The sequence below is a fragment of the Pogona vitticeps genome, chromosome 8 (assembly GCF_051106095.1).
Source record: "Pogona vitticeps strain Pit_001003342236 chromosome 8, PviZW2.1, whole genome shotgun sequence".
NCBI classification, from domain to species: Eukaryota; Metazoa; Chordata; class Lepidosauria; order Squamata; family Agamidae; genus Pogona; species Pogona vitticeps.
This window is the reverse complement of record NC_135790.1, coordinates 1,556,163-1,576,721: the sequence shown is the minus strand read 5'-3', so window position 1 is coordinate 1,576,721 and position 20,559 is coordinate 1,556,163. Positions and strand designations below refer to the sequence as shown.

Genomic DNA, 20,559 nt, shown 5'->3' with positions numbered 1-20,559 from the left:
TGCAAACCACTTGTTCACTAAATGACAATTTTTCCGGCTCCGCAAAATGGCTGGCTTCCCTTCGCAAAATGGGTGTTTTCCAGACAGAAGCTTCGCAAGACAGGGATTTTAAACAGCTGATTGGCAGTTCTCTATGGCCGATCTTCGCTGGACGGTGAGGTATTTCCCCATTGGAACGCATTAAACAGTTTTCAATGCATTCCAATTGGGATTTTTTTCTCATGACAACGATTTTGCTCTACAGCGATTTTCCTGGAACAGATTATCGTCGTCATGCGGGGCACCACTGTACTCTTGTTATCTTCTTTGCAGTTCTTGCTCACTTTTTTTGTGGGTTATATATTTATGGAACTGATAAGTGAATGAATTATGGAAAAAGTGCTTTGAATACAGGAAGGAATCCTTATAAAATGCAAGGTTTCTCTCTCTCTCTCTCTCCCTCTCTCTCCCACCTCACTCAAACCATTTAAGAATCCAGCTCTCTTTTCTGATTATGTGGCAGAAAAAAATCAGATGACAAGTTCTGCCTAGTGACATGATCAGGGAGCCAAAATAATTCACGCTGAGACGGAAGTGAGGACTAGAGAGACTCAGCCTTGGCAGGATTCTGCGGTGTGCTGTGTTAAAAATCCAGCAACAGCTGTTGTCGATTCTAGTCCAGGAAGAGTCCAGAGGGTTTACAGGGTTTGTAAATCATCTACATGTGCATTTCAAAGGGTCCCCTGAATTATGGGCATTTCTCCTTCTATTATCCGAGCCAAAGTAGAAGGCCTTTCGAACCGTTGGCCGCTCCTGATGAGGTGCCCAGATGATTTGAACTGTAATAAAGTGACAGCGCTTCTGTAATTAAAACAATATTTTCTGTAACCATTTCCCCCCCCCCCCAGGTCCGGAAGTGTCCTGCACCACTGGAATGAAATCTATTACTTTGTGGAACATCTGGCCCACAAATTCATAAGGTAAGAGTTCATGGCTGTCTCACCACAGAAGTGAAGGATGGAAGATGGATCTCAGTGGGCTCAACCACCTTTAGGCTGTTCAGCATCCTCTACTGTGCATGACTACTCAGGAGTAAGTTTTGTTCTGTGTGATTATTTCTCACTAAGTTCAGCTGGTCCTTTTGGTTTGCTTCACACCTACTTTTTAGTAAGTGTGCACAGAGGAAAGCCTGCGTGCCTGTGTTATATCACTGACTTCTATAGCCAACCATAAACAACATCAGGTGAAAATCAAACATAATTGATCTTTGTTGATGCTTTATGTACTTCTTGCAAAGTCTCTGTTATGGCTGATCTGATGGTCGTTGTGAATCTCTCGCCCTCCATTTTCCTCCTGTGAATTCAGAATATTATTCATTTGCCTTTTGACTGGCCAGTTGCAGAGTTTAGAAGGTTACACCTCCTTTTTTTTAACCTGCCACTCTCTTTATTATTTGGCATACCTTTGCTTTTCAAAAGAGAACTAGGAAGCAGTAGCCACAGAGAGCATCTTAAAAGATGTGTATGTGTTATCTCTTGTCAAGTCAGCATAAACGTAGAGCTTTTGAAGTAAATGGGATATTAAAGGAGTGGCTTTAACAGTCTGATTCCTCCAGTGGGTTTCCATGGCCAAGGGGGGCATTCAAGCCCAGTTCTCCAGAGCCCATTGCTCTACCCACTACACCACATTGGGAATCTTATCTTAAAAAGAAAGGTCTGCATATGGGGAGAAGAGAAAAAGTAGAGTGGGAAGGGTCAGTGGTGGAAAGAGAAGCCTTGAATCTTGACATTGCAAACAGACAGTTGTCAGTCAGCAGTGCCAGAGACATGGCGATTCCACATTTTCAGAGGTAACACAAGCATAGTAATCAATACAGTTTTGTGCAAAGGGGAAATTCTGCAAGCCTGTTGCACAAGTGAAGGTGGACCCAGTTGTGTAACAGATTTGTACGGTTGTTTCTGCCACAACTGTGACCTGGGATCAGCCCAACTGCATTGGGGTGGGTTGGGCCGGCCTGCCATTTTGTTGGGTTGAGCCAAGACACATCCCTGACTGCAGAGAGATCAGTGATGGACGTGAAGCGGGTCATAGATTATAACTCTTGTGGTTTTCCTTTTCCAGCCCTCAACTGAGGATGTCGTTCATTGTTTTCTCAACCAGAGGCTCAACTCTAATGAGACTTACTGAAGACAGGTAAGGAGGACTGGAAAAGTTATAGATTAGGGGCAGCTCCCGCCGGCTCGTGCTTAGGAATGGTGGGGCATTTCATTTGGTCTGCCTTTCAAAGCAAACTGTCCTGAATTCATACATGGGTCAGAACACAGACTTTCCTAGATTGCCAGAACTCTCCAAATTTTGCAATTAGGCATTCTCATCTATGTACAGAAGTGCTTGTTTAAGGAAAGATGCATGCAAAAATGCACCAATAGAAATTTGCTTACAAAAATGTGTGTATTAAGGAGTTAGTTGGCAAAATGTCCATGCTAGAAATAGTGGCTTATGAAAATTATTTGTTTGCAATTTCTTTTTTAACATCCCAAACCAATGTGGAAATTGGCCAGCATGGATTTAGAACAAAGTAGAAACATGTTGAGCCATAATCCCCTATTCTGATTCTTAGTTCTTTAAAGACTGCTTCATCCCAGAGAAGTTTACTTACCGGTGTGGTCCCGATCCTTGGGTTTGCTGCATCTTCCTTTCACATGATAGGCTTGGGTGGTGTTGGTCAGTGTTGGTCTTTCACGAGCAGTACTTGGGATTTTTCCCCCAGAAGGACCTGAAGACAGATCCACGTCTGCTGTTTGTTTGTTTTTAAAGAAATCTAACTTGGTGACATTTCTTTGTTGCTGCTTTTAAGAAGGCTGTAAAACTTCCCTTATTTACCAAATTAGTAGTTTTATATTCATCTGTTTATTTGTTTGGCAGCCGCTTTGAGTTATTAGTTGTGACATGCAGTTGTTTATTTGTGCTTATATTTTATGATTGGTTACTTCTGTGTAAACCACAGTGAGCTTTGCATGGAAAGTAGTATAAATGGTTAATGAATGAATGAAGGCCAGCTCGGTTTTTGGGTTTAAAACGTTGTCTGGCCTTCTTAGATCCTAAGGTAGAGGGTGCTGTTCTTTGCTATGAGATTTAATTTGGTTTGTTTGTTTGTTTGTTTGTTTAACGTATATGCAGCCCACATTACCCAAAGGTCTCTGGGTGGCTTACAACATGGTTCCATGAAAGCTTTAATGTTTGTTTCTTTGACTGTATGTATGTCATTTATGGTTGAAATTGTTATTTTGTGAATCATCCAGAGGGGTTTGGTGATTGTAAAGGTGAAGAGCATGCAGTTGCCTAGGTAACAGTTGGACTACAATCTCCATCATCCTTCATCTACATCTGTGTTGGCTAGGATTGATGGGAGCTGACTCTATCACCTTTTAAAATATTTATTGTTTAATTGTTGATTAGGTAATAGTCTAATTTAGTTCTATTTTATTTTGCATTGTGTTTATGTTTTTAAATTTTATATTTACTTACAGCATTGTCTTTTGTTTAACTATGTTGTGATCAGCCCAGAGTAGCTTCAGCTGGATGGGTGGCATACAAATCAAATAAAATCAATAAATGTACGAATAAATAAATTTAATAACAACAGCTGCAGTTCCACAGCATTTGGGGGCCACATGCACCTGACCCCTGAGCTAGTGAGCAATAAATAAAGCGAAATTGAAAGTATTGGGAAGCCATAAATGACTCATATTTCCACCAGGAGCATTTATGAAAATTTTAATATTTGCAACCACCAGAAAATTGTCGCAGCCTTCCGACGTTCCTTTTCCTTCCTCTGCATCTGTTGGATTGTGGTGGGCTCAGCCTTTAAGAAGGCTGCCGTTGCATCCAGGTTAAAGGAGCTTGGCTATATGTTACATTTACTTCACACAAGAAAGGAAGGAAGGAAAGGGAGGGAGGAAAGGGAAGGGAAGGAAAGAAAGGCCACATTTCGTAAACTGGGCTTTGCCTGTTGAGAAGCAAAAGGGTTTCCTGCAGACAGGCAGAGAAATGATGATTGTAGGAGAACACACAGGGAAGCCATAAATGTCTCTGGAGAGCAGGAGGTGAGGGAAGCAACTCAGGTGAAATAACAGGAGGGTGCAGTGGCTGTAAGACTTCAGCTGTTCTCCCTTGAATCCCCAGGCCCAATCCTGCACCTAGAGAACGAAGCTGAAGGTATGGATGTTGTACCCCTCAATGAGGCTGCTTCCTTTTGATGTGGTGGCAGAAGTTGCCTTTAGCAAATAAGGAAACCCTGTAGAAGCCCCGCATGTGACTTTCTCCTAACACGGTGGTGGTTTCAGGCTCAGTCTGGCCACATCAGCCAACGTACGTCTGGGGCTGAGGGCCCCATGTTTTGCTTGGAGGCACAACATGTGGTTTGCCTGGCAACGAGCCGGCTCCTTCCGCTCCGATTTCCTTATCAGGATGAGAGTGGCGTGCAAGGGTTTAACTTTGGGACAGCCTTTGCTTGGATTCTTCTCAACGTCCATCTTTTTCTGCACAAATGAACTTCTCTGGAAGACAAACTTGTAGGGGGGAAAAAAACCCAATGTGCCTTGTGCAGCCAGTTGTCAGCCTGACCTGGAGGGAGCAAAGCAGAATCCAGGGCAGTACTTTAGAACTCTCCAAATATGACATTGTAAAAATGTATAAAAGGTGCTTCATTGCTGAAACCTAAGCCCCTCTGTTTCTAATTTCCTGAAAAGCAATGAGAGCTGGAGCTGAAATCTGAGGAGGAGACGCCTGGGTAGAAGAGAGGAATGTCTGGTGCCATCGGTGACACGGCAACCCCTGGTTTGTGTGGTGCTTTACAAAGAATGTGGAGACAGGTCTCTGCCTCAAGAGACTTCCACAGGAGAAGTGTCCTTCCAAACCTTTTCTGTCAATGGGTCATCCGAGTGGTTCCTCAGCATCTGCATTGAGGGTGGATTCGTGGAGGGAGGGTGTGCCTGTTATTTGAGAGACATCAACAAATAAGCCCACCCAAGTCTCAGAATCCTCTAAGAGAGAAACTAGCGCCTAGTGCACTGGTTTAGATGCGTAACGTAGATTAATTTAGAAACTTGTCTGATGAAATCCAGCAAGTATGTTAGCGAGGCTGGAAATTAACTCTGAAGGCACGCACGAGGCAGAGCGTGTTCCGCCATACTGGCACGATCTTATCTGGTGATTAAGAAGGCAGGCGCTGAGTCTGTGCAGACACGAGTCTTCGCTCTGGGTCTGTTTTCCTTCTCCGACTCTGTCCTGTCCCTCGTACTCTCTGAAAGGACTTGCAGACCTTTGCTTCCTCAAAGTAGGATGTTCAAAGAGCACCCACGTAAACTAAGACAACGTGGCCATTAAAGGCGTCCACGAGTAGATATACTCCTATACAAATCCCAGTTCTTGTTGTATCCTGGTGCTGTTTTAGTAGAAACTGGCCATTGTGAGTTACCCTTCTTTAGATTTTGTGTCTCTCTTTTGGGTCCATAAGAGTCTCCCTAGAACGGGACAGATGCACCTTGTGTCTCATAACGTGTGCCTCTCCACGAATGCACATGAACACCAAGGCACTACCTTACATATAACCACCCACTGCAAATTCATGTTGAACTATTGGTGACACATGGGTTTACCGTTAACTCGAAGGAAAACAAGGGAAGTGAATTATGCAGCCAAAAATGCAGAATCATGTGGACGAAAGGGACCTTGGTGGTGGTCTTGTAGGATGGATTTTCTCCTTTAAGGGGGTTTGCCTGGCTCTCTCCCTTGTGGGATCCCAGTGGGGCATCAAATCCTCTCTCTGTGAGCCTCTGAATTTAGTTGAGTTTTCTATTTTAGTTCTCCGGTTGCTTATTTTTTAAAAATTATTATTATTGCAGTGATTTGCCTTGCCTTGCTTTCTGCTGCATGCAGGGGGAAGGCAAGTGGTGAATATTTCTAATGAATATTTGAAATAAATAATTGCAATGTTGTTTTCTTTCTAGAGGGAAACATCCCTTCCCTGCTCCTAAAATTTGTGAAATCGCCTGGCCTTTGTTGATGCCATTTGTGGGGTTAGTTATAGAACGGTGGATTATTTTGAAATGCCGTGTGTGCCCTCTGTCTGGGGGGACCTTCTCGTCCCAGGAGAGCCACCTTCTTCTCAGGAATTGTGAGAACGTGCAATGGGAAAGTGTCGAGACGGCTCTACTCTCTCCTGCTGCATTTCATGGAGACCTGCACATGTGGCGATTTGACTGGCAGTCGGGTTCCCATGGAGATAGCAGCTGGGTGAGCTCATTCACAGATAGGGTGCCTTTCCACAAAAGCCATGTCTGACTTTTAAAGGCTCCCAAAGGCCAGTTGGCTCGTACCAGCCGTTTTTTGTCACAGCTGAGTGAAAACACAACAGAGCCCACCCTGTTCGGCCTGTTTTTAATCTGTCAGTGAACTTGGGCTGTTAAAAAAGGGGAAGGAAAGAAAAAGATTAAACTGGATATCAAGGACTTTTAAAAGCCTTTCCCATGAACTCATTAATTTTGAAATGGGACGTTGGGTGGAAGAAGGAAGGAGGGCCACAGCGGATTCTGTAAACTTAGAGAGTGAGGATTAAAGCTTCCGTTACTGTGATCAGATCGACAGCATCTAATGCCGTTTGTGTCACTTGTCGTTGATAACACAGAAGACGGTTTTAGAGGCCGGTGTGACCTTGAACTTCAGCTGCAAATTGCATGGCTGGAAAAGGCTGCTTGGATATGAGGGGATCTCATATCGCCTTGTTTCTCACTGTAAGCAGAAATACAGCTGGCACTTATGGATTTTAATGTGAAATGGGTTTCTTAAAGTGTATCTTGTGAGAAAGGACACAGACCAATATGCGTTTAAGCATGTTTGTGTCCAGAAAGGGCCTCTTAATGCAGAAACGGAATGGAACAGGTCATGGATGGATGGCTTGAAAACAGGAGCCACATCCTCTCTGTCTTTCTCTCGGTGTCACTGTCTATAAGACTTCTGTCCTTTTCACGGCAGTATTACAGCCAGGACGGGCTGCTTCTGTTTTGCAGCACACAACAGACCGTGGAGCAAAGGGAGAGCCTGTTTGCATGATTGTAGCATAAAACATAAAGGGTGAAGTTCTCACCCAAATGGAAATGTTTCTTGTACTGATAGCCTTCACACATGAAACGGAGCAAAATTAACACATGCTTGGGGCCGTTTGCTTCAGTTGGGTGAGGTTTTGTGTGTTTTGCCTTGAGGCCTGTGTTTGTGTCTCATTCTGCCCCTGTGTGGGGTGTCCAACATGGTCTCTTGGAAGAACCAGAGTGAAGAAGGGGTGGGGTTGGAGGCAGAAGGTTGCAGCCCCCACGGGGTTTAGATGGAGGTGGGGGTGGGGAAAGCTTAAAAAGTGTTTCCGATCAAGATAGACTGGCCACAAGTATTAACTCTTTAAGAAATGTCCACGCAATGTGTTGTTACTCCAGGTATGTTAATATAGGGTTACACCAATTGTTACGGAAGTTATGATGGTAACCTGTTCCTTGAAATTATTGTAAGAAAAAGTGGTTTGAGTTTTCCTGCATGGAGAGGTGGCCAACAGTTTTCTGCTGCGTGAAAGGTCTGTTCTAACCTGCCTCCCTAATTATATGGTTTTGCCTTTATGTCATCTAATTGGGGTCAAGCCCATAAGATCTTGAAAAGTGACGGTGGAAAGGTCAGCCGTGTCTGTAGTATGTAACTAAAGGTAAAGGTTCCTCTTGACAATTTTTGTCCAGTCGTGTTCGACTCTAGGGGGTGGTGCTCATCCCCGTTTCCACGCCAGCGTTTTGTCCGAAGACGATCTTCCATGGTCACATGGCCAGAGTGACTTAGACACGGAATGCTGTTACCTTCCCACCGAGGTGGTCCCTATTTATCTACTTGCATTTGCATGCTTTCGAACCGCTAGGTTGGTGAGGAGCTGGGACAAGCGACGGGCGCTCACTCCGTCGCGTGGATTCGATCTTATGACTGCTGGTCTTCTGACCTTGCAGCACAGAGGCTTCTGTGGTTTAGCCCACAGCGCCACCACGTCCCCACAGTGCCACCACGTCCCCATGTAACTGAAAGAATGTCCAAAAATAACAAGAAGGGATCTAAACGTTTGTTTGAATAAACACGTTTAGATAAACTGCCATGATAGGATTAGATCCCCAGATAAGACAAAATATGTTTGTGTTGATCTTTGAATATCCATGGATTGTGACAACCCCGAAGTGCAACTGACTGACTGCTTTCATATTCCTGTTGGTGACTTTGTTATGAATCTTTGCTTGGAAACAGGCCCCCTAATGTCTTCACACATCTCTTTGTACTTCTTGGTATTCAGATATGCAAAGTCAGTAGCCTGGACTGATTTTGTAGTTCAGAGCCGAACAGCTGGCTGTGAAATGACAGCTGTGAACAATACACCTTCTCCACGGTACCGCCCCCTTGAGAGGGGCTGGACTTGATGATCTAGAGGGTCCCTTCCAGCTCTGCCATTCTAAGATAGTTGTTTTTGTGGTTGCGGCGGTGGTGGTGGTCCAGTCACAGATCATTTTAGACATGGATTGACAGTGACGTGAACCAGCACGGAAGCCCATGGATGGTGTGGCTGGATGGGAAATTCGCTATGTAAAATGCATTTTTATGGCATTTCACAAGAAGCATATCATTGGCTTAGAGAGAGCCACAAGGAGAGACAAACTGCATGTTATTCTAAGAGTACCGTATCTTACCAAGGTGGTGACATCTGACCTGACCAGAGGAGGAGGTTGTGGTGGGTGGCTTTTCTCTTTCCTTCCAGACTGGCAGTTTCCAGGGAGGAAGACTAGACTATATAAAAAACCCTTTGTGTGCCCGGGTACTCCTCGGTCATGAGGAGGGAGGACTAATCACCGATGCAGAATCGGGCTGCAGAGATCCATGCCCAGTTGGACCCAAGGGGGCTCCACAGTGTGCATGGGCTTCTCTGTGTTTCCTTTTGGCTGTGTTGTGTACAAGGTTGCCTCCATGTCAGCCTGCTCTGCTGTAAACCATCTAAGGGAACCAGTTCCTCTCTGTCTTCATCAGGACCCCCAAACGCAAACTCACCAGGGTTTGGGCTGGTGCACCCAAACACCCATGAGCCCACCTGGGGTAGGCAGGAGGCAAGGTAGCAAAGACCTGTGACTCGTGTCGGTGGGCAGGCAGGAAGAGAGATTGCAGCAAACTCATTGAAAATAGGCTAGAAAGGTGAAATGCAAGATCTTTTTGGTGGCCTGCTCTATTACAACCAGAGAGTTAGCAGCTGGAGCAGAAGGGCTGAATGGTTAAGGAAAGCTTATTTGCTGAGAGTCATTTTAAAAGCTGGTTTTTCATCTGCCAGAAAGCATTCCAACATTTCTCAGGGAACCTTTATGGAGAGACACACACACGCATCCGCTGTATCCACAGCCACTCTGATTCTGCCTGTTCTTCTCCTATGTGGGCTCAGTGGAGACAAAGGCAGGTAAAAACCAAAGTATTTGTTAACACGATATAACAAATGGGCCTACTCTAGACATAACAACATCTGGATCCAGCCCCATATGAGGAAGTGAAAATAAAAGGTACACTTGCTTCAAATTACTGGTTGCGACTTCTTGAAAAAAAATATTCCCTGTGTATCAAAGCTGAAGACCCTGAGTGTGCATGACGGGTGGGCTGAACTTGGAGTCAGAAATGTAGAGCCTGTTTGATTGGTTTGAAATTTGATTAGAGGCATCATTGAGAAAAACGGAGTGGTGGGAATCTTTGGCATGCCCATTTTTAAAATCCAGGTTTTTCTTAACAGACGATGACGTGTTCTGCTCTTGCAGGGAACAAATTCGACAAGGCTTGGAGGAGCTTCGGAAAGTCCTGCCGGGAGGAGACACTTACATGCATGAAGGATTTGAAAGGGTAAATAGGGGCAAACCACACGCGTGTGGTGAGGTTTCTCCCTGGGCTCGCCTGGGTGGGCGGCTGGTGGACTATGCCTCAGCAACTCCAGCGAATGGCATTTATTTGAAAAGTGTGGCTGTTGCTAAACCCGGCACCTCAACCTTTGCCCCAAACCTCTGGAGCAGTAAATTAATTCGAAACATCTCTGCATCATTGATGGTCCTCCTTGATTCTGTTTCAGGCGAGCGAGCAGATTTACCATGAAAATGTTCAAGGTGAGACTAGTTGATACATCTCTCTCTCTCCCCCACCCACCTTACTTTAGCTTTGTGTTGTGAAGGGCTATTTGTAAGCAGAAATCTTGACTTCCCTTTATCTCTAATGTATAAATGCTGACCCTAATTTACAGCATCAAGAACCCTTCTGTAAGTCGCATTCTCTCCCATCACCTCCAAAAAAAGCAACTGAACACGATTTCCCAGCTGGACTGCATTCTTTTCACTTTTTCCAGCAAGGCAGACAATTAAAAACGCAGCTGCTCTTATCTTTGCAGGGGGAGAGGGGGGGAAACCCTCCCACTGACAACTTAAGATAGGTTAAAGAGGCTAATAATTATTGGGTCTTTCTTTGATGATTTTCTTCAGGCAGTAGTCTTGAGATTACGAAAAGAATATGTCAAAACCCGGTCCTTTCAGAGATATTTTAAGATTTATAGCGCGAAGCAGATGGCCTGCAGTCCAAATTATCTTTAATTGGTTCTGCTCCCCCCCCCCCCCCCCATGGCAGTGTGACTTTTCAGCTGACACTTAATGACAGGCCTGGGCTGCCTGAGACGGAGATAACTATCTTGTTACAATAAGTGTGTGTTTTGGCAGTAAATCTGCTCTTTCTGCTGTTGGCATGATGTAATTGAGATGATAGCATGCTTGAGTCTTCTGCTCTCTGAGCAGTTCCATCAGGTGGGAGTGGCTCCAAAACAGATCCAGAGTTCATGACTCTCTCGGAGACCCTGTGGCTTAGCGCTAAACTAGAAAGCAGAATAAATGCATGGGCTTGGGTGGAAAGTGGGGACCCCTCCTTCTGGACTTGACTCATCCATCATTTCTAGGCCAGGGGTAAGCTGACTGAGCTGTTGTGTGAATTCTGCCTTTTTCCCTCCACCCTAATTCCCATGGCTTAACTCGACAGGTTTTAACTTTGAAAGTCGGGATGCGCGCTTGGAAAAATCTTCCCCTGTTAAAACATATCAGAGCTCCCTGCCTGGTTTGCTTAAGATTGCAGGCATTTTTCTGGATTAAACCAAGGCTCTCTCGGGCTGTAGTTCCCAGAAGCCTTTGCCACCAGCTGTGCTGGCTGGGGTTTTCTGGGAGTTGCAGTCCAAGAACACCTGGGTTTACCTGGGTTCACGTGGCCATACCTTGAGCAATGGGAGATCCATTATTAGGGATAAGCCATGGCATCAGGAGAGATCCCCTTACATTCAGGAGAAATGTGTAGTATATTGGGAGTTTTGTCAGGAAGTTGAGCTTAGTTTCGTATAACCTTCACTTGCCCCCCCCCCCCCAAATTTGATGCTTGTTTCCATTTTTGCCTGTTTCTAACCCTATGGCCAAAATGGCTGTCAACTCTTCAGGCTACAGGACGGCCAGTGTCATCATAGCGCTGACCGATGGAGAACTTCACGAGGATCTGTTCTTCTACGCAGAGCGAGAGGTAAGACATTTGTGAGTGCAAGCAGTGCCCTCACATGTCCCTGCTCTTTATTTCTCCTGGGGCTTTCAATGAATCAGCCAAACACTATGTTATATACAGCTTGATATAGTCCTCGAAGATGCAGATTTGAGAGTTTCCTGAGCATGCACAGAAAGCCTTTTCCATTCTCATGAATCATGTCAGCCTGGTTGTGTAACTAGTCCTGGGGAAGAGAGTTCTTGGATCCGTGGGTGTGTCCCTGAGGCAGGTGTGAATCCTGGCCTCACACTTTAGGAAGGAAGCTCCTTGTCTGATCTCAGCATTTGTCTGGTGTTCAACTCTATGATTCGCTAATTTGCTTGACATGGAGCTGCCTGCTCCCATTCCTTTCCTCTTTTAGGCAATTGTCTGTGTTGAAAGACCTCCACTTTCGTGCATTTATTTCCAAAAGCCCTGTGGCTGTCTCAGAATTTGGAAAAATCTGCTTTTTGGGGTGACGACTCCTAGAAACACCAACCAGCATAGACCATAGATTCTGCTTAATACAGGGTTCACGCTAAAGGGAAGGAAAAAGTTAGAATAGATGAGCTACGTACACCAGGACGTAGCACTGACTGGTTGGTAATAATCCAGGACACTCTAGTACCTCCTTGTGCCTTTGTTCAAGAAAAATCCTTCAGCACATGAGTACTAGTTATGTGCCGAAATGTTCAGGTATGTCCATGAGCAGTTATGTGTCCAACATGTCTGTTCCAAGTAGTCTGGAGATTCCCCCGTGACCACATCTCAACCAGGATTTGCAGTTTTCTGTGTCTCATGTTCAAATGCACACCATGCCTTCCTGGTTCCTAAAACTTGACCCCAAGGATGGCCGTTAATCACTCTGACTTCCCAATGGCTGATCGCAACCAAACCCCTCTGCTCAGCTATACTCCCTTAAAACCTCAGTAGTTCTTAAAAGCTCAATAGAAGGCACTGTCTTTACCATAATCCTTCCTGCTTTGAGCTCTTACTGCATGGGAATGGGACGGTAATTGATATTCCTTCTCCATGCAGATTAACTCATCATTTTATCTCTTACCAGGAGGTTTTTTTCCGTCCCCAGAAAAGCAAAGATATGCTTTCTTTGTGGTAACTCAATTCATTCATCTTGTTTCGACTCAGGGAATTGTGGGGTCCCTGTCGAGACTGACGGCATACCTTTGCACCCATAAATACTGTGTTTTGTCTGCCCGGGTCTGTCTGTCTGGTGATGAAAACTAGCATTTTCTTTAGCAAGTCTGACAGCAAGGCTTTGATTTCTTGCGGGAGACGGGGCGAACACGGGAACCTTGCCCAGACAAGCTGGAAGCCACAGACTCGATGGGTCAGGGGTTCAGCTTGCAGACAGATGCGACTGTGCAAATCGCAAATGGGTTTTGTCTGATGCACCTAAAACTCCCCACCGTTTGGGCAGAGACAAAAATAATGTTGAGCTAGAACTCGAAGCTGTTCTAGACGATCAGTTCTTAGAAAGCCCGAAGCTTCTGGTGTTGTCTTCATCCTTCAGCTCCAGAAGGGTCAGAAACTAGACACTTACACCAGATGTGCAGCCTCTTGTGCTTCGGGATGGAGTGTTTATGGACTACAGATCTCAGGATGGGAGCAGCTGGAGCGTTCAGGAGGAACGCTCCCTTGGAGGCTACCCCTAGTAACTGCAGCCTGAGGCAACAGTCCTCTCATTGTGGTAGGGGTGTACTTAATAATCATCTTAGAACGGTAGAGCTGGAAGGAACCCTATGGATCCCTAAGTGCCGCCCCTTTCAGTTTGTAAACTGTTGGATGGAACTGAAGGGATGTGTGTGGCATTTTGCACGCTATGCACTTTTTTGACGCTTGATTTGAATTTCCAAATTGGTAACGACTGCATATTGGCCCTTCTGCCTTTAACCCCTCCCGCGGTTCGAATGAAGCTCCAGGGACTCCTCCCCCACCCCGTGCTGTTTTGGGACATCGAGACAAAGGTGCAGAGGGTTGCACCTCTCTGAGCGGCAGGCAGGTGGGCAGTTTCACCTGACTCCACCTAAGCCTGCTCATTCTACGGGAGCAGAGTGTAACATTTTGCAGCCGTGAGATGCCTTATGTAATTTCTCCTGTGGACCTACATGCATTTTATGCTCTGAGGTCATCTTTGCAATTAGACCAGCGGCTATGGCCCTTCTTCCCAGCTCGGGGGGGGGGGGAAAGGCTTTCGGCCAGGCATTCCTCAGAAACAGGCCGAGTGACTGGATGTGCTCCAAGCACAAAGTCCCTCAATGCTAATTTAATTTTGTTTGCAGTGGGTGGAGTTGAGAGCTAAGGCCGAGAAGACCTATAAGGCCCTCCTGCTTGCATTGCTATTAGAAGAGGTCCTTCCATCTCCTTTAGTGCATTTTAATTGCTTTTAAAAAAAATGGAACCAGAAGCTTTGGAGAGATGCCTCCAGTTATGCAGATCTTTAAAAGCAAATTTAGCTGACAAGGCATCTCGCCAGCAAAAGAGTCACCATGATGGCGCGCTGTCCTTTCCCAAAAAGCATTCCAGCCCAGAAGGACGTGTTGCCAAGCTCAGAACATGCAGCCCATAATTCATTAGCTCACACCAGGCACTCAAAGCTTAATAAAGCCAATTATGTTATCTGTTCAGGAGTGCCGCTGATGCCGTGTGAGAGAATGGATGACACCCAGTTCGCTGGTGGGTGCAAAAAAGCTGGGTTTCTTTTGATGAGACGTTGGAGCGAAGCATCGCTGGGAGGGAAACACGGGGATCCTAATGAGCGGTTGCCTTTTTCAGTGACAATCCAGCTTCAGGCCTTAAAGGAACCCAATGAAAAGTTGGGGTTTTTTTTTGAGTCAGTGCTAAGCTAGACAGCAAAAGATTGAAAAAATAAAGAGGGCAGGAAGCTCTGTTGGTGATAAGACGTTGGTGTGTTTCGTGCTGTCAAGTCAGAAGCGACTTGTAGTGACCCTAAACAGGCTCTCCAGGTCTGTGGGATATTTCAGGAGGGGCTCCACTCCCCCAGTGAGTTTCTCTGGCTGAGTGGGGGATTTGAACTTCGTCTCCAGAATCTTAGTCTGTCACTCTCTCCACTACACCGCACTGGGTATAAGACACAGAAGTGTGGAGATCTACATAAGCAAGTGAGGAAGAGGACAGCAGGACCAGTGTCTGCCTTTCTCCATGAGCTTGTTATTTTATTCTCCTAGTTCTTACTGGTTTTATTGTACTGTATATTCTGGGAGTGTATTGTTGAATCTTAAGAATCCTTTATTGGTCTTGTATGGCCAGAGGATAGAATGGTCCATGAGCCACTCTATTCTCTGGCAGGGGATCCAGCATCTTAACAGTGCATCCTGCCCTCAACCAGGCTTGGTTGGTACAGTCAACGTGCCACGTTCTCTGGCAGGGCTCTGCTGGGCAGGGAGGTCCACCAGCTCTTAAGAGGAGCAAAGGCTGGAGAATTGCCATACGTACCAGCATCATGTATTGAATCTGCTTTGGCCCGCTATCAATCCTTTGTCCTCTTTTCCAAGGCTAACCGATCCCGCGAGCTGGGAGCCACTGTCTATTGTGTTGGTGTGAAAGATTTTAATGAAACTCAGGTAACAGAACTTCAGTTTCTATTACATTTTTGATGGAGACCCTTTCCTGTGAATTTTGTATGCAAGTCAGGCCACTTTAAGTATCTGAAAATGGAATCTATTCTCAGTTGTCTCAGAGTGCAGGACACATAATTATGGGCTCAAGTAACAGGAAGCCAGATTTCCATTGACAATCAGGAGAAGCTTTGTAATATTGAATTGTGCAACACCCTGATACGAATATAGGAAGATAACAGAATTTGTTGCAGCCGTATAGAAGGTGTGTAGTTTGAAGCGTCTGAACCTAGCGTGTGTGGAGGACAAATGCTTTATATTGGCTCTAGTCAAGGTTCCTTCTAAGGTGTGCAGCTGTGTGAGGGCCAGGGCTGACCATTAGAGGGATTGCTGGTTATAATATAACTTAAAATCCAGTATTCACTGAGAGGAGAGCATTCAGCAGTTGGTCACCTGCATTTTTGCATCACACTGGCCAGGGTTTTATCGCAGTCTTGTTATCACGTCAGGTTTTGCAGGATGCAGTCGTGGTTGTAGTTGACTCGGTGTAAGTCCCGTTGACTTGAAAAGGGCTTCATTCTGTTTTGAATGACAAAGTCTAGCCAAGAGACAAAAAAACTGTGTCCTTCCGGGTGTGGTTGAGTTCTTCAACACAACTTAAAAACTGACCATGCCTCTGTACGTTTCAGCCCATGATCACTTGACTGATAGTCTGGGTTGAAGCATCACCCTTCTCGGCGTTGCTCATTTGTCCAACTCTCTCTGTTCTTCTACCAGCTGGCGCGCATCGCCGACAGCAAGGACCACGTCTTCCCTGTGAATGATGGTTTCGAAGCCCTCCAGGGGATTATAGACTCTGTAAGTATTACTTAAACCAGCATGTTCATTTTTTTATGACCTTGTAAAAACTAGCAGGGCTGTTGCCAAAAAGCTCTCCATCTGTCAACATTCTGACATACGAGGTCCTCGAATTTTGGAGCAATTTGTAGCAGAAACTGAATGGATTGGCTAGACATGGACAGTATGGGGTGTGGTCCAAATGCTGGAGGATTGTTTAGAAAGAGCAGAGAAGCTTTGACGAGGAGAATCAGTGATTCCACTTATGTCTCTGGTTTTCTGATCCCCAGATTTTAAAAATGCAGATTTGCCATTGAGGGATTATCAGGGTTAAAGGGGTTCCCCCCCCGATGGATCTACGCTCGGGTGGGGTTGGAGGGGAGGTTGCACACATCATTATACTTGGTGTGTTTACTCAGAAGCAAGCTCCCCCGAATTCAGTAGGATTTCTTTTCGATTAGATGTCCTTAGTCTTGCAACGGTGGCTATGCTTCTTGCTGCAAAATATAGCCAGTTACAACCTTGATCTGGAACTGTTGTCTGTGTTTCTGGATAAGGAACATGGTGCGCCACAGAAGAGCAGGATCAGAATCGGAATCTAGATGGTTTTTGAGGAAAGAAGAAAGAAGCAACTGAAGGTCACCTGTTATGATATAAATAAGAAAGACAGTTTGGTGTGTTCTTGCTTATGGCCGGTAGCCTGTGTGGAAAATGTTCAAAAGATGGCTGAACTGGCTGCTGTGGGATAATTGATGCATAGCAGTGATTGAGGACAACGGTCTCTGATTCGGACCCTGGATAAAGCAGACGATGTAGCTCAGGGGTTAAGGTCTCTGGCTGCAGAGCAAGAGGCTGGGAGTTCGATTCCCCCCTCTGGGCCTCCTTAACAGGGGCTGGACTCAGTGACCCCCAGGGTCCCTTCCAGCTCTGCAGTTTTGAGATGATGATGATGATGACCTGGTGTCTAGAATCCTCTTGGGAATCCCTGCAAAAAAAAAAAAAAAAAAAAAAAAAAAACACCACACACACACACAAAAAAAAACCCCCTACCTTTTTCCATGCTCTGTTTTTAAAAGTTCTCGCTGCTTCCTGAGACGGCGATCTGCGATCCCTCTGCAGCTTTGGTTAACTTCTCCCTCTCCCTCGACTGCCATGTGCCAGATCAGTTGCGTTACAGGGATGAGTAAGCCTGAGCCACTGAATAGTGGGAGCTGGCTTGGTGAATTAAACAAAGGGGTTCACAAACACCCCCAACATTTTTAGGGGAGGTGTCCCGTGCCCAGCTCATGAGCAGCCTATATTGGATGCAATTTCCTTCTCAACATGATTCCTTGCAAGACAAAAAAAAAAAAAGATTTGTGCCCGTTCTTCTCCCTTTCTCAAGATGTCATCCCTCCTGGGCTGTGTGTGTGCCCAGATAATGTCAGAGCATCAGGTGTCCTGAGGTTGCAAAAGACATCTGCCTCTCAGGACTGCAGCCTCCAGACAGTTATTCCTAATGGATTCCAGAAGCCCTTTGGTCTCCTCTTTGTCCCTGTGAATGTGTTTCTAGGTAATAACTTAGAAGATTTTTAATCTCTGAGCCGCACTGATCTTTGAGGGTTTGGTTGGCTGTTGCCTCATCTGGTGTTGGCCATCAAGTTGGAGAGTGGGTCCTGCTGAAGCCATAAAATCTCTCAGGGAAAGGATTTTTGGAGGAGGGGGGGAGGAAAAGAAGACAAAGACTCCCTGTAGGCCACAGAATGATCAGCACTGAATATATGGAGGGGGAAATGCTAAGTTGGCTTCGTCTTTCTAGCCAGCCAGAATGGAGCTTTGAAGGTTTCAAACAGAGGGAACTAGGAAGAACGCGGGAGGGAGAAAATTGTAGGTCATGAACCTGACATCTTGGTAGAATGGACAGTGGCCACAAATAGCCACACACAAAAGTGGGGGGGGAAAAGACGTGGGAATGGAAGGGTTTCAGAAAAGGCTGCTTGCCTTAAATTGCTCCTTTGCTCCTTCCTGTGAAGCCGTTCTTGAAAAATTAAATGCATCGCATCCCTGATTTCCAAAACAGCGGGTGCTTCGCTTTTTCACACCTTGGTGGTCGGTTGCTTTTCCCAGTTGCCTCTTTTTCTATTTTCTTCTTTTACTCTTTCGTCATCTTGTTTACTTTTGTAATATGGCTTGCTGTATACTGCATGGAATACTGTTGTTGTTTTTAAATGAAAGTGTGGAATGTAAATATTTCAAGCAGCTGGTTTATATCGGAGGGCTGGCGTGGTGTAGAGGGTATAATATTGAACTGGGTTTTGAATTGCAGTGCTCACTTGAGCGGTCATGAATCTCGTTTGGGAATTAAATAAATTAATACAGGGGAGTTGTTTTTCCTTGGCAAGTCATAGGTTACACAGATCCACAATACTGTGATTACTGCAGCTTTGTTTATATTTTTCCTGCCTCCAAACCATGTTTAGAATAAGGCTGCTCCCTCTTCCCTTGAGGTTTTCAGCTTCTTGGATAAAGTTTAGTGATGCTCAGGCTGTGTAAATAAAATTAAGTGCCTGGTGCATGTAATTGGCAACATGTTTTTAAAAGGTTGTGACTCACTCAAAGGATGGACACTGAGTGTGCAGATTGGAAGCGAAAGGTCATGGTCTCCATTTGGAAGAAGGGGCTGCCATTTTCTGAACTTCAGCCTCCAGCTTTGTAAACACAAGCTTCACCTTCCTTTATGAGTTTTTTTTTTAAAAAAAATCTGTATCTTTTGCTTGTTTTTCTCTTGATCGCTGCCTTGAAACCTTGGGACAGATTGTGCCATACCATCAAAATATAAAGGTTAAAAATCAAATTAGTAAATTAAAACCGATTTGTCTCTGCATAGAAGTAAACGCTACTAACCAAATCTCTACCTGTCCAGGACAGTTTCAGATTGTTCAGGAAATTTGCTCAGGTGAAGGCTTGTTATCAGGGGGGGAGATGGTTTGAAGACCATCAGAGGGTGCTGCAAAACACCACTCTGAGTCTCAGAGGAAGAAAGCAAACTGGGAGGAAAGAAAGCAAACACAGTTTCCCACGCCATCCATTCTCTACCTGCAATATGGGAATAACCTCTTGGTCGACTTTTAGGATTGTTTAGAGGTTGCTAAAACAATTTGACGGCTTTGAAATGGGAAGTGGAAATGAGGAAATGTAGTTGCAGGTTCTTCATTTTCCAGAGACCGGAGAGCTAAACTCAAGGTCTTCCAGGAAACTGGTGGATCCTTCTGTAGGAAAGCCATTATTTTGTAGGACTAACATGTTTTGGGTAGAAGGGTTTCCCAAATATAGAATTCAAAATGTTTTAAAATGGGCGTTTTAAACAATGACTAAGAATCTAATTCTGACCGGCTAAGAGAGCCCAAAGGCTGAAGGTGTCCTGGATCAAAACCCTTCCCAGACTTGGGAGGCTGACATTATTTTGAGCACCCTTTTGTGCTGGCATGGGGGCTGAGGGGCTCCCTCCGCTGAGGAGGTCTGGATCTGGCCCAACACCATCCCTGCTGAGCCTCTTCTTCCCCTGCCATTTCAGAGGAGAGCGTTTGACTGTCACAAGGAGGTTGTTTGCTATCAGAAGACATGCCTGTCTTCCCACAACCCCTTACACCTGGCACAGACTTAAATTAAGGCTGTGCTGCAATACTTGGAAGTCAGGATTGTACCGTAATGTGCTGTAATAATTGGTTTCTCACAATTTAACCTGCCTCCAGACTAACAGTTCCTCTATTTCTCAAAAATACAAAAGTGCATGTTTTGAATGTATCTTCTGGCCCGGAGTGGCCCGCTCTTTCCTTCAGGTTTAACACTCTTCTATTGCTAACGCTAACTTCTGTAACCACATTTTCCCGTTTCTCTCTCTCTCTCTCTCTTTTCTCACCTGTTCCTCGGACAGCCTTTGCTCGCTTCTGGGCCGTCTCTTTTCCTCACTTCTTCCAAGCTTCATCTTTACTCCTCGCATTTCACTTGGTTGGAAGAACCTGCTTGCCTTCCGTTTCCTGAGATATCTGAAGCCTCTTTTCAACCATCTGTGGAGACGTTTTAAAGAGGCAGTGGCCCCACCTGCACCTTTCACTGGCAGGTATTGAAGGCAGGGGGAAACAGGGATGATAAGAGAACATGTGGATTGTTTCCCAAGGTTCTCCCAAGGAAATATGGATGAATCCCTCAGGATCCTCACCCCACCTTTTCGAGCCGAGCTCCTCCTGAGTAAACCCTTCCCTTCTTTCCTCACATCCAAACCCCTGCTGCTTTTTCCTTGATAACTTTGGTGGCCACTGGGGAGGAGATGGGTTTGACAAACCATCCCTGATCCAGCGATGGGGGGGGGGAAAGGAGAGGCACAGAGCCTTTGCTTTGAGAGCATGACACTTCTAACAGATTTTTTTTTTTTGCTTCTGTATATCTTTAATTTGGAACATCTAAACAAGCAACACACACTTACAAACCTCTAGTAATGCAATATTCTGAGCTCCAGGATGATTTTGATGAC

The 20,559-nt window shown here is 45.3% G+C and overlaps 1 protein-coding gene across 2 annotated transcripts in view; it reads left to right on the top strand.

Annotated features, from left to right (window-relative positions):
• The window catches only part of ANTXR1 (ANTXR cell adhesion molecule 1), a 95,327-nt gene that overhangs the window by 10,861 nt on the left and 63,907 nt on the right, over nt 1-20,559 (top strand). For both annotated transcript variants that reach the window (XM_072978885.2, XM_072978886.2), the window contains exons 2-8: nt 888-959; nt 2,101-2,172; nt 9,843-9,924; nt 10,148-10,181; nt 11,540-11,619; nt 15,150-15,218; nt 15,990-16,070. In XM_072978885.2, the coding sequence (XP_072834986.2) occupies nt 888-959; nt 2,101-2,172; nt 9,843-9,924; nt 10,148-10,181; nt 11,540-11,619; nt 15,150-15,218; nt 15,990-16,070 (490 nt within the window). The remainder of the gene's footprint in view (nt 1-887; nt 960-2,100; nt 2,173-9,842; nt 9,925-10,147; nt 10,182-11,539; nt 11,620-15,149; nt 15,219-15,989; nt 16,071-20,559) is intronic.